The 13,136-nt window shown below is 34.4% G+C and overlaps 1 protein-coding gene across 1 annotated transcript in view; it reads right to left on the reverse strand.

The window, feature by feature from the left end:
- Positions 1–13,136, reverse strand: part of EXOC2 (exocyst complex component 2) — a 217,412-nt gene that overhangs the window by 76,730 nt on the left and 127,546 nt on the right. Inside the window, exons 18-20 of the mRNA XM_044668235.1 lie at positions 7,085–7,165; positions 6,337–6,396; positions 5,252–5,313 (exon numbers count right to left, since the gene is read on the reverse strand). Of these exons, the coding sequence (XP_044524170.1) occupies positions 5,252–5,313; positions 6,337–6,396; positions 7,085–7,165 (203 nt within the window). The remainder of the gene's footprint in view (positions 1–5,251; positions 5,314–6,336; positions 6,397–7,084; positions 7,166–13,136) is intronic.

The raw sequence follows: 13,136 nt of genomic DNA on the forward strand, positions 1-13,136 counted from the left end.
CATTAGCTCTGATAGCACAATAGTATGCTATTCTATCACATTAAAATACCATAACTTGTCCAGTTATTCCTTAATGGTATCCTCTGCAGATTCCCAGTTTTTTGCCCCCTTAGAAAAAGAGCTTTAAAATTTTTAAATCACAAATTAGTCTGTTTTGAATAGGACTGACCCCTCCCTTAATATGCCCCCCTCTAATTCCCCCATTTACCTTTCCCTCTCTCTCCTCTTTCCCTGTTGAATGAATTATATTTGTATACCCAGCTCTGTATGCATGTATTTTTCTTTTTTTTGACCAATTCAAATTAGAGTGGGGTTTCAGTTGCTCTCTCAATCCTCCTTGTTGGTATAAATGTGCATTTGCATACTCTGATTGTGTGAGGTAAGTTCCTGTAGTTTTTCATTTCTCCCCCATCTCAGTGTTTTCTTCTTTCTTTCTCTTTCCATTCTTCTTTCAAGATTAAGACATAACAGAGTCACTACAAAGCCTTTAGTCTAATGACTCCTGTGGATGATAGGTTATGAGAGGACACAAGTATCATCTTTTTGTATTAGAGTATAAGTAGTTTATCCTTGTTTAGTCCTTCCTTATGGGATTTACAATTAGTTGGTTCAGATTTACCTTTAAATGTTTCTCTTAATTCCTGTGTCTGAACTTCAAAGTTTCTATGCAGCTCTAATCTTTTCATCAGGAATGCTTGGCAAACCTTTAATTCATTAAAGGTTCATTCACACCCCACCCCACCTTATCCCTCTGGCATTATACTCAGTTTTTCTGGGTAAGTTATACTTGGCTGTAAGCCCACAGCTTTTGCCTTCTTGAATATTAAATTCCAAGTGATTTGTTCCTTTAAAATAGTGGCTGCTACTGTTTGTAGAGTTGTGAATTGATCCAATAGTTCTGGAGAGCAATTTCGGATTATGCCCCAAAGGCTGTAAAACTGTGTATGCCCTTTGATCAAGCAATACCACTACTAGGTCTGTATCCTAGAGATTAAAATAAAAAAGGAAAAGAAACAGATATCAGTTCTTTTTGTAGTGGCAAAGACTTGTGGCACTTTTGTAGTGGCAAAGAGGATGCCCTTCAACTGGGAAATGGATTATGATTTATGATTATATGATTATGATGGAATATACTGAGTTACAAGAATTGAAGAACAGGATGCTTTAAAAAGACCTGGAGACAGGGGTAGCTGGGTAGCTCAGTGGAGTGAGAGTCAGGCCTAGAGACAGGAGGTCCTAGGTTCAAACCTGGCCTCAGCCACTTCCCAGCTGTGTGACCCTGGGCAAGTCACTTGACCCCCATTGCCCACCCTTACCAATCTTCCACCTATGAGACAATACACCGAAGTACAAGGGTTTAAAAAAAAAAAAAAAAAAGACCTGGAGACTAACATGACTTGAAGAAAGTGAAGTGAAAAGAACCAGAACAGTGTACATAGTAATTGCAATATTATAGACTTTGCTATTCTCAGCAATACAAAATCCAATTCCAAAGGACTTATAATGAAAAAATGCTTCCAGAGAAAGAATTGATAGAGTATGAAGGCAGATTGAAGCATATTATACTTTACTCTTTTTTTGGTCTGTGCTTTCTTACAATATGAAGATATATAACCTATACCAAATTGCTTGTGTTCTCTATGAAGGAGGAAGAGGACAAGGGAAGGGGAGAATTTGGAATTTGAAATTTAAAAATAAAATGAATGTTAAAATTGAAGAAAAAAATAGTGGTTGCTAAATTGTGTTAACTTAATTGTGCTTGAATTAATAGTACTTAACTGGGCATTTGAATTATTTCTGGCTGCTTATAGAAATTTTTTCTTTGACTTGGAATATCTGGATATTTACTATCTTGTATCTGGGAGATTTCATTGAGGGGTTTCTTTCAGGTGACCAGTGGATCCCTTCTATTTCCACTCACCCTCTCACCCTAAAAGATTTGAGACATTTTCTTTTAAAATATCTTGAAATATGATATCTAGGTTCTTTTATTGGCCTAGCTTTCAGTTAATTCAATGATTGCTAAATCTTTTTCTCTTTAATGTTTTTCAGGTCAACTTTTTTTGCAAATGTTTCACATTTTTTATTTTCCCAGTCTTGTTTTGAATATTTCTTAAAGTCTCATCAAATTATTGACTTCTATTTAGTTCATTCTAATTTTCATGGAATTTGTTGCTTGGCCTCTTCTGCCAAGCTGTTAATTCTCTTTCCAATTTTTTCTTCCATAGCTCTTATTTCTTTTCCATTTCCCCTGTAATAGGGAAATAGGCTTTAAGAGTAGGAAAAGTAAATTTATCCAGGTAGGCTGGCGGGAGCTAAAAATTCCAACCTGGAACATAGCAAAGGACTGAACACAGAGGACTCTCTCTCTAATGACAGTTGGGTTTTGAAGGAGTTGGTGAAGTCATAGCCACTGACCAGAGAGCCTGTGGATTTTGGGGTATCTCTGTGCCTTGAGTAACATCTGTAAGAGCAACATACCAACTAGCAAGGACTAGAAGAGCAGGTTGAGAATAGCTATCTTGTTTGGTGGACAAGCAAGATACATCATTCTCCCTGACTTCTCTGTAAATTTACTTGGCTGTTACCTGTGTTCTTGGACTAGCTGATACACCTGAGCAACAGATCAAGAACATCTGCATGAGAATCCATTCTTCCCTTGTGTCCTGGCTGCCTGCCACAGTGTTAGTGAAAGGATTACCCAGACCTCTAACCCTGATTTATCCCAAAGGTGTTCAGTGTAGTTTGTCCCACTCCCTCATCTCCTTTCCTTAATTTATCACATTAAACTGTTTTACTTATTTCCTGTTGTCTTCCTCTATCTCCAAGGAAAGAGCCTACAATTAGTTATCTTTCTAAACCTGAGTTTCCCTGGCTAAGTTAGTGATCAGTATAACTGTTGACTGCTATTTTAACAACCAGTGTGTTTCACCTAATTCACATCCCTTGTGCAGGTCTCCAGTTAACCTGTGTTATCACCCTGATAAGGCAGTTACTTATTTCACCCCCCATGCATTCTCATTTTATTTATAAAAACGTTTATTGTTTTTTTCATAATTCTTTCTTCATCTCTTCTGGAAATTCTAGTTGAATTTTTGGCCAAGTTCTGTATTTCTCTGAAACTTTTCTTGTAGATGTTTTATAGTCATTGTTTCCTTCAGTATTCTGAGCATCATTGTCACATAATAGCTATAATTATGTGGAAGGATTCCTTTTTGTTTATTTCTTCATTCTTCCAGTCTGCTTTCTGACTTTAGGTCCAGGCTTTTCATACTTCCGGAAGGGAAGTCTGGGTCAGTTCTGCTGCTGCTTTTTTGGAGAGTACTGAATGTTAGTTATGATATTCTGACAACTTGGGCTCTGAATCTGCAAGATTTCAGTGTTCTCAAAGTAGTCTGACCTAGGGTGAAGTCTGATTGCTGCTCCTCTGGTTTGAGCTTTGCAAGTTCTTAGCCTGGGTTTGAACATGAATAATAATATTCTGCTACTGGACTCAGCCACCATGAGTCAGTCTTCTGATTCTGGTGATCCACTGCCAGGTATCTATCTCAAGATGAAGAATTTAAAGTACCATATACATAAAAATATTCCTAACAATATTTTTGTGGAAGGAAATGAGGAAATTAAAACAAAGCAGATATCCATAAATGGAGAATGGCAAAACAAATTGTGGTACATGAATGTAATATTGCATTACAGCAGCATAAGAAAAAATGAATATGAAGAATTTAGAGAAGCATGAGAAGACTTATATGAACTGATGTGGAGTGAGGTAAGCCTGACCAGTAAAACAGGTCACACAGTAATTACAACAATCTAAATGGAGGGGGAAAAAAGAAATTCAGACATATTTAATTACATGATCAAACTTGGCCCTGGACAATAGTACAGGAACCTGTATTTCTCTTCATTCTTTGAAGAAATAGGGGATATTATATATACTGTCTGACTCAACTGATGTGCTATAGTTAGTTTTACTGAATTTTTCCCACCTCTTTCATATTAATTCAGGAATTGGTGCATAACAAAAGAGCAGAACCAGGAGAACATTGTACACAAGAGATTGATATACTGTGGGACAATTGAATGTAATGGACTTCTTTACTATCAGCAATGCAATGATCCAGGACAGTACTGAGAAAAAACTGGGAGTAGAAATGCAGAAGAAAAACAACTGCTTGATCACATGGTTTGATGGGGGTATGATTGGGGATGTAGACTCTAGACGATCACCCTAGTGCAGTGATGGGCAAACTTTTTTAAGAGGGGGCCAAAGGAAAGGAAATGCATATATGTCAGTCTGTTTCTAAGGCAACTCGTTGGAAGTTTCATTGCATTGTATCCTACTCATTGTATTCGTCAGATTAGGAATGATGTCGCCCAGCCAGATAGAACATTTCAGGGGGCCACATCTGGCACATCGGCTATAGTTTGCCCATCACTGCCCTAGAGCAAATATTAATAACATGGAAATAGGTCTTGATCAATGATACATGTAAAACCCAGTGTAATTGCTTGTTGGCTGTGGGAGGGTGGAGTGAGAGATGGGGAGAGACAGAACATGAATCTTTTTAACCATGGAAAAATAGTCTAAATTAATTAATTAATCTTAAAAATTTTTAAAAAGAATAGTTTGTTGGGTTGGAATGGGAAGAAAGATATATTTGGGAACAAAGATGATGCAAAAAGAAATGCTATCAATAGTTTTTTTAAATTATGAAAGTATCTGAAAACATTGTGTGAAACAATTTTTTTAAAATGATAAGATATTGCTCTGCCCTAAAGAGACTAAAATTTATCAATCTTTCTACTGTATTTATAAATACAGTGTCAGAACTATATTTATATAAAGTGACTTCCATAGGATACATACTTTACAGGTATTTTCTGAATGACTGGAATGAATAAATTTGATGAAGAGATTTTCTAAACAACATATTTTTACATATATATTAATTATGGAGAAAGTACAATAATTCAGTTCAGTACTTTAAGATTTGAATTTTATGTGCTCCTAATTTTAGAGGTCAAAGAGATTTTAGTGGTTCTATAATTCAACTTTATCATTATGCAGATAAAGAACTGGAGGTCTAGAAAGGTATGTTGACTTATTTGAAGTACTAAGTGATGAAGCCTAGATTCAAACAAAAAAACCTCCCAATTCCTTTCCCAACACTCCACTGTACTAGGCCCTCTTCCACTTTTATCCTACTAGATATTTCCCAACCTGATCCATTCTTGTGATACTTACTGGGTAGTATCTATATCTCCATCAGGTTTGGTACTTAATTGTTCCAGACAATATATAAAAACCTAAGGCAGAAATAATAATATTCAGAGATCAACCTTTTAATGTTTTTCATATGAACTTTACAAAGTTTTTTGTGAACTTTATGAATTTTTACATAAAACTGCAAACTCTGTTTTTTTTCTTTACATAGGTATTTAAAATAAGTTTTATTATTATTTTTTAAAAATGTTCTTTTAACTGGTTCTGATGTAAAGGCATTTCCCACCACCTAAGAAACATATAAAGAAACTCTCATCTACTCTACCTCCAAATTTATATTTTTTAGTGTATTAAAAAATAACTAATTAAAAATATGTTAAGAGTTAATATTATAAGTAATTTACCTAGAATATTATAGTATCATTCTACTACTCATGATTCTATCTCAAAACCAGAAATAAGCAATAGTGTAATTAATGAGAAAAGAGAAGATAAATAATATTATTTCATTAGACCACAAGAGCTGGAAGGGACTTTAGAAGTTATCTAATCTTATCTCCTTTATTTTATAGATAAGGTGAGCTGTTTCTTCTTTGAACTACATCTCAATGACCTAAGGACAGGGATGCTGCCTTACCTTAACTTGTACCTTTCCTATCACAGTAAGCATTAAATAGACACTGGTTACTTTTCAAGTGACTTATTTTATATCACACAGTTCCCTAGTGGCAAAGAGAGTGAAATATTTGAAAGGTCTCCTTACTTGAGGTCTATTGTCTATTTTTTGTTTTGTACCTTCTGAATCATTATGAACAGAAAAAAGAATTAAGAGAGATCACATAAATCTCATGCTTACTGTATAATATTGGTTTTAAAATATTACCTGCATGAGGGGCAGCTGGGTAGCTCAGTGGAGTGAGAGTCAGGCCTAGAGACAGGAGGTCCTAGGTTCAAACCCGGCCTCAGCCACTTCCCAGCTGTGTGACCCTGGGCAAGTCACTTGACCCCCATTGCCCACCCTTACCAATCTTCCACCTATGAGACAATACACCGAAGTATAAGGGTTTAAAAAAAAAAAAAAGAAAAGAAAAGAAAAAAAATATTACCTGCATGATACTGATGCTTAGATGGCATACCTCCTCCTGTGTTTTAGGCTGCTGAAAAACCTAGAAGAACATTTATAATTATACTTTGGATCATTATTAAAGAAAGAGAGAGAAGCACTGATATATCTAAATCTTGCTAAGCATTTAGTTTACTAAGAAGCGAGGTATATGAAAAAAAACGAAATTATAAGAAGTACCGGAGACTAATAATATCATGTTTTTGTTGTTGCTGTTAAGTTGTTTCAGTCCTGTCCTAGTTTTTGTAACCTCATTTGGAATATTCTTGGCAAAGATAGTTTTCTCCAGTTCATTTTACAGATGAGGAAACTAAGGCAAATAGGGTTAAGTGACTTGACCAGGGTCACACAAATAATAAATGGCTGAGGTTAAATTTGAAATCAGGTCTTTCTGACTCAAGGTCCAGTGCTCTATCCACTGAGTTGCCTAGTTTATATTTTTAGTTTATGAAAAAGACAACTAATTTAAAAGTAGATTAAAAGTTAATATTATATTTAATTTTACTAGAATATAATAGTATCACTCTATTACTCATGCTGCTATCTCAAAACCAGAAATAAGCAACAGTGTAATTAATGACATGAAATACAAGGAAAATGGGGGAGGGGGGAACTACTAGAATTAGATTTGAGTTGTAAAATCTTAAAGATCTGTTGTTATGGTTTCAATGTGCTTCAGATTTAGGTGTGCATTTAAAAAATTGGAAAGAATGAAATTAAAAGAAACTTACACTAGCTTCTCCAGGTTTGCATTCCAGAACTCCTCTGAGTGACTGCAAGGAATGTACAATGCATTGTTCAAACTGAGATGGCTGAAAGAAAAAAAACATGTTTTTCTTAATTCCTAAATAAAAATTTCAAAGAATCACACAATTTTACCCAGAAGGAACCTAATAAACTCTCTAATATACCCCTGAGCTGAAAAAGAACTCCCACTATAAATACAGTGGATGAGGGTCATCTAGTTTCTGACCAAAGATTTCCACTGAGTGAAAACTAAGTTTTCAAACAGCTTTGACCATGATTCCTCCATCTCATACTTGTTAAGTAAACTTTTGACCCCAAAGGTAATACCTTTGTTTTATTTGGATGTCTCCACCATTAGACTGCAAGCTTCTTGAAAGTAGAGGATATTTTGTTTTTGTCTTTCTTTGTATCCCCAGTGTTTTTTTACAATTTCTGGCAGAGTAATGCCCTACACTTATATCAATTCAATCTCATATCATTAAATTTAGCCCCATGTCCCAGCCTGTCAAGATCTTTTTGACCCAGGTGTTAGTTGTGTATCCTAGACTTATATCACTGGCAAATTTGATAATTACATCATTCTTTATTCAAGTCATTGAAAAAAAAGGTAAAAAGCACAGGGCTAATCCTTGGGGTACTCCACTGGAACCTTCTTTCAAGCTGATGATGAAACAATAACGACTATTCTTTGGGTCCAAATAATGTCCATATTTCATTCATTCTATATTGCTATCTGAGATATTTTATAAAATGCATTGCTAAAATATGAGTAAATTATATCCATCTACATACATCATTTCATATGTCTAATACTGTACCTGTACAATGAATATTAATATTCATAATGACTAAATAAATATAAAATCTCAGCTTATTAAAAAAGATTAGTCTTCAGTCTATTATAGTCATCTTAAGGCAGAGAAGCATTTTAAGACAGATTAAGAGAATCCCAGATTAAAAAAATGAATTTGACAAAAATATCTATTAAACAGAATACACTGATCCCCTCCTTAACTAGGGTCTAATGGTGCCACAATTTGAACACTTTATTTGGACTATCCACACTTGTCCTGGCTCAGTCTATTCTCGCATTAGAACCCATAATAGGGATGGTTTGGCATGATTTATCAGATGAATTAAGTAGAGATAACCTCTTTTCTAAATCATCGAGTCAATAATCATTTATTAAGGGCCTACTATGTGCTAAAAACTGTATAAAGCACTGGGGATACAAAGAAAGACAAAAAACAAAATATTCCCTTCTTTCAAGAAGCTTGCAGTCTAATGGTGGAGAAAACATCTAAGCAAAACAAAGTATAAACAAGATATGTACAAGATAATTGAGGAATAATCTCAGAGGGAGGGTATCAGGATTAAGGAGGACTAGGAAATGCTTCTTGAAGAAGATGGTATTCTCACTGAGACTTGGAAGGAAGCGACTTGGAAGGAAGGGAGGGAAACCAGGAGGTAGAGATGAGGAGAAAGAGTTCTGGGAATGGAGGACAGCTAGTGAAAATACTTAAGAGTTCAGAAGACAGTGTCTTGTGTGAGGAGTAGCAAGGGGTCTAATATCTCTGGACTTCAAAGTAAGTGGAAAAGAGTAAGAGATAAGACTAAAAGAGTTGAAGTAGACAGGGTATAAACAGCTTTAGAAACTAAACAGGATTTTCTATCTGATCCTGGAGGTATCAGGAAGTCTTGCAGCTGACTGAATAGGGGAGTGACATAGAGTTGAGTTTTAGGAAGATCAATTTCACAGATGAGTGATAAGACTGAAGGAGGGGGAGACCAACCAACAAACTACTCCAATAGTTCAGGCATGAGGTGATGAATGCCTGGGGACAGGTTAAAAAGAGAGAAGTGGGGATGTACAAGAGATGTTACAAAGGCAAAAATGACAGAATTTGGCAAGTGATTAGATATGGGATCTATATAAAAAAGGATGAAGGACTGAGGATGACAACAAGGTTGCAAGGATAGATGGTACCCTCCACATAATAGGGTAGTTAGGAAGAGAGAATAGTTTTAGGGCAAAGTTCCATTTCAGACATGGTGACTAAGAGTTCTACAAGGCTTCCATTTTGAAAGGCCCAGTTCTAAGCTTTTTGGCTTACGCTTTCCCTAGTGGAGAGAAGGCAATTATGTGTTTTGTTTATAGAAGCATCTATTGGACTAAATAAAGGAACAAAAGTAAACAGTGGTTTTTAGATCAAAGAAAAACTTAATTAGAAAAGATGATATGGGTTAAGAGTTAAGTTAAAAAAAGATTTATTAAGGGATGTCACATTGTGAACCCCTCTTTGGATAGTTTAAAACTGTGTATGTAGAGTCATGATTAGACAATACACACATAACTTCTACATTATATAAAACCTTTTGCTGTAGGAAAAAAGTTTTCATCTTTTATAAAAACTCTTATCCTTTGTCTTAGAACCAATATTGTGTATTTCCTAGTCCTTACTGTTCTCAGAATAGTAAGTGCTAGGAAATGGGGGATAAGTGCCTTGCCATTGGTACCTAGGAATGCTTAACAGCTAGGAAATGTTTAAGGCCACATTTGAATCCAGGACCTCTCATTTCTAGGCCTCGCTCTCAATCCACTGAACCAATTAGTTGCCCCTGAAAAAGTTTTCTATAAAAAACTATCAAAAAAATTGAATTTCACCTATTCCACTAATTTGGCATTAAAGTTTGCTGCTATATTTAATGATGTAGGACTCAGTGCTAGAAGGACTTTAGAGATTATCTAGTAAAAATTCTTAGTCTGGGGGTTTGTGGACAGATTTCAGAGGGACAAGGATCTTGGGAAGGAAAAGATAACATTTTTCTTTTCACAAACCTCTAACTGAAATTTACCATTTTCCTTAAATATAGATTTTTTTAAAGAAATTTATTATTTTGAGGAAGAGTCCATAGGTTTCACTAGACTGCCAAAGCAGATCCTAATACATAAAAGTTTACTTTAATGCAACCCTTGAATTTACAGTTAAGGAAACTGAAGCTCTGGGAGCAAAAGTGATTTGCTCAAGCTTACCCCATAGTAGGATTAGTAGTGTGGACTAGAACTTGAGTTCTCTGACTCAAAATCTAGTGTTCATTCTACTACAACATACTGTCTTTTTTGTGAATAATTATCTAGTAGAGAATTTGAATTTAAAGCCAAACAAGCTTGAGGGATTTTTGGCCTAAAGAAGAAAAAGACTATAAAATCAAAGGTACTGGAATATGGAATTATTTTCTCTTACTCTGGTTATTTCAAAACCACCAGATGGCACTCTAAAGAATAATATCAAAGTAGGAGGACAGAATTAAAGAGAGTAATACTTATAAATAAAATATTACAGATTGACTTCTTTTTTTAAAAAAGTATATGAAGGATAAGACTTTCCTTTAATTAGGAAATGAGGAATACTGTTTTCTAGTTTATTTAATAGACTCAATTGTAGTCAATTAGTGTTTCCTAGTGTTGCTTCTTTATTTGGACTGCTTTTCTTTATATAAATAAATTTAAAGGAAATCTAGAATTGATTTTTCTTTTTTCTTACTTCTTTATATCTGATTATGTCAATATGATAAAAAAATAAAAGAAAATGGAAAGCCAGAATCATGAGTTATTCCAAAACCAAGAAGTGTGAATACACAGTTTTCAACAAAGAAGGAATTTTAAAATTAACCATAAAATGGATAGTTACATGACATTTTAAAAGTTAGGTCAGGCTAAAATTAGACAGAGAGCATAAAAGAGAAATATAAATAAAATTGTAAATCAACAAAAATCTGACTTTTTTTCTTCCCCAAAGAAAAACACTGAAATGAGTATCTTTGCATATGGTTCATGAATCATTGAATTTTGCTGATTAAGGAATCATCATGGATTATTCCAGTTCTAACGAAAAATAAAATTCTCAGAACTGATCCAAACTGAGTAAAGGTAGATAAAGGCCACTTTTCAAAATGAGAAGAAAACAGGATGCTCTCAAATGAACTGTTTCAGAATGTTGCAAGTTCGAATTAAAGATAACACTTTAGTTGTTGCCTCAGCCTGAAAGAACAGTTATTCAGGGGTTGCATTTACTGTTCATTTCTAAACCTGATCTAATGAAGATTAGAAATTATTCTCATCTTCTTACTAAGGAAAGAGGATAAAATTATGGTCATTCTAAATAAAGGAGGATAGTTCTATTGGAATGTTGTAAAAATGATATGTAAGATTTAATGCAAAATAAAAAGATGCTTTTAAAGAATTTGAAAAAGGAAAAGGCAGTTATATTAAAGAAAAGCGTAATTAACATGACATTTTATCTGTGCTTCTGTACAGAGATCAAATGGGTCATGCATCATTTAAGAATGTCTTAGAACTTTACAGATGTCATTAAGGTCTGATTATCTTGTCAAGTCATTAGAGCAAAGATATAGAGCTAGAAAGGAACGCAGAAGTTCTCTACTCTATAGTATCAAACATGCAGCCTATAACATTCCTGAATGACTGAAACCAAAATAAGATGTAATTGGGAAATATTTAATAAAATATGCAAAAATACAACAAAAACATAAATATTATATTTTAAATCTGAGTCAAGAGGCAGCCTACATGCATCCTTATGTGCTGATTAATGGCCCTTATTTCTTTTTGATTTTGACACTATGGATCTAGTACATTTCCATATCTTTAGCACATTTTATGGAGGAAAAAATTGTGATGAAGTGATTTTTCCAAAACTGCAGGAGTAGTATATGGCAAAGCTGAAAACTGAACCTAATTTCTGACTTCAAATCCAGGGCTTGTTGTACCACTATCTATAGGAGCCTATGCAAAGTTTGTAACTTGTCCAAGGTACAATGACAAATTTTATTCAATTTAACTCATTTTCATAAAAAAGCACTGGATCTAGAGCTGAAAGAGATGCCAGGGATGATCCAGTTCACTCTTCTAATTTTACAGAGTCAGCATTCCTTATATACAAAGTACACAAAGGATGATGGGGGAAAATAAAATGCTTAAATTATGTATGGTCTAATGGAACTTCCATCTAATAAGAGGACAAGACATATGCTAACTATAATATTAAGTGTTACAGAAGTGTGTGTGTGTGTATATATATATGTATATATATATACATATATTTGTATAAATACTATTATAATAGAAGTACTGCAGATATATATTATGATATTAAATATTAGAGAGGTAACGACAAAGTGCTCTGAGGCCCAAAGGAGGAAAACTTATCTTTGTTGAAGGGGGGAGGGAAGAAGAGGCAACATTTCTTGAATAAGTTGGGATTTAACTTGGGCTTTAAAGGATTTATAGGAATTCAACAAAGGAAAAATTTTCAAACAAGGAAAAAGCACATGAGCAAAATATGGAGGCAGGAAGACCCAGAATACTTTTGGAAAGACAAAAAGAATCTAGTCTGAAGTTGGGTATGTGGAGGCACGTGACATGTATTAAGACTGAAAAAGAAAAGGTAACATAGTGAGGAACCTTAAATGCTTGATGAAGGAGGTAAACCTAAGGAAGATAATTCTGGGTAGATTTTAACATGACAACAGAGTTAGAGTTCATAAAAGAATCAAATTCCAATTCATCACCTTGAAAAATATTATCAAATATGCCTAATAAAGTAAAAAGGTGATTGTAAGAGTTGAAGTGTCTAGGGGTTATATATGTGAGTGGAATTAGAGAGAAGAGTGTAGATGTGAATATATTGTAGATGAAGAATCAACAGGATTTGGCTACAGAGTATGAGATGTAAGAGATAAAGAAAAGCCTTCCATCAAGGAACCATGGGAGACTGGGTTTCATTGATATAGAGTGAAAATAGAATGAGGAGTCCATTTAGAGCATTAGAGACCAAAGTCTGCAATATAACTTCCATGTTCAGTCTAACTATCCACTAACATTCTCACTAAGTTAGTCCTGTGTGTTTTGGCTAAAGAACTTTCACATGACCTGCATTCAGGTCTATAGTGATGGAATCTGTCTCTATAAAAATGGCTTTAGAAAATATCCTTAATGACTTGAGTCAGATAGAT

Source organism: Gracilinanus agilis, chromosome 1 (assembly GCF_016433145.1).
Source record: "Gracilinanus agilis isolate LMUSP501 chromosome 1, AgileGrace, whole genome shotgun sequence".
NCBI classification, from domain to species: Eukaryota; Metazoa; Chordata; class Mammalia; order Didelphimorphia; family Didelphidae; genus Gracilinanus; species Gracilinanus agilis.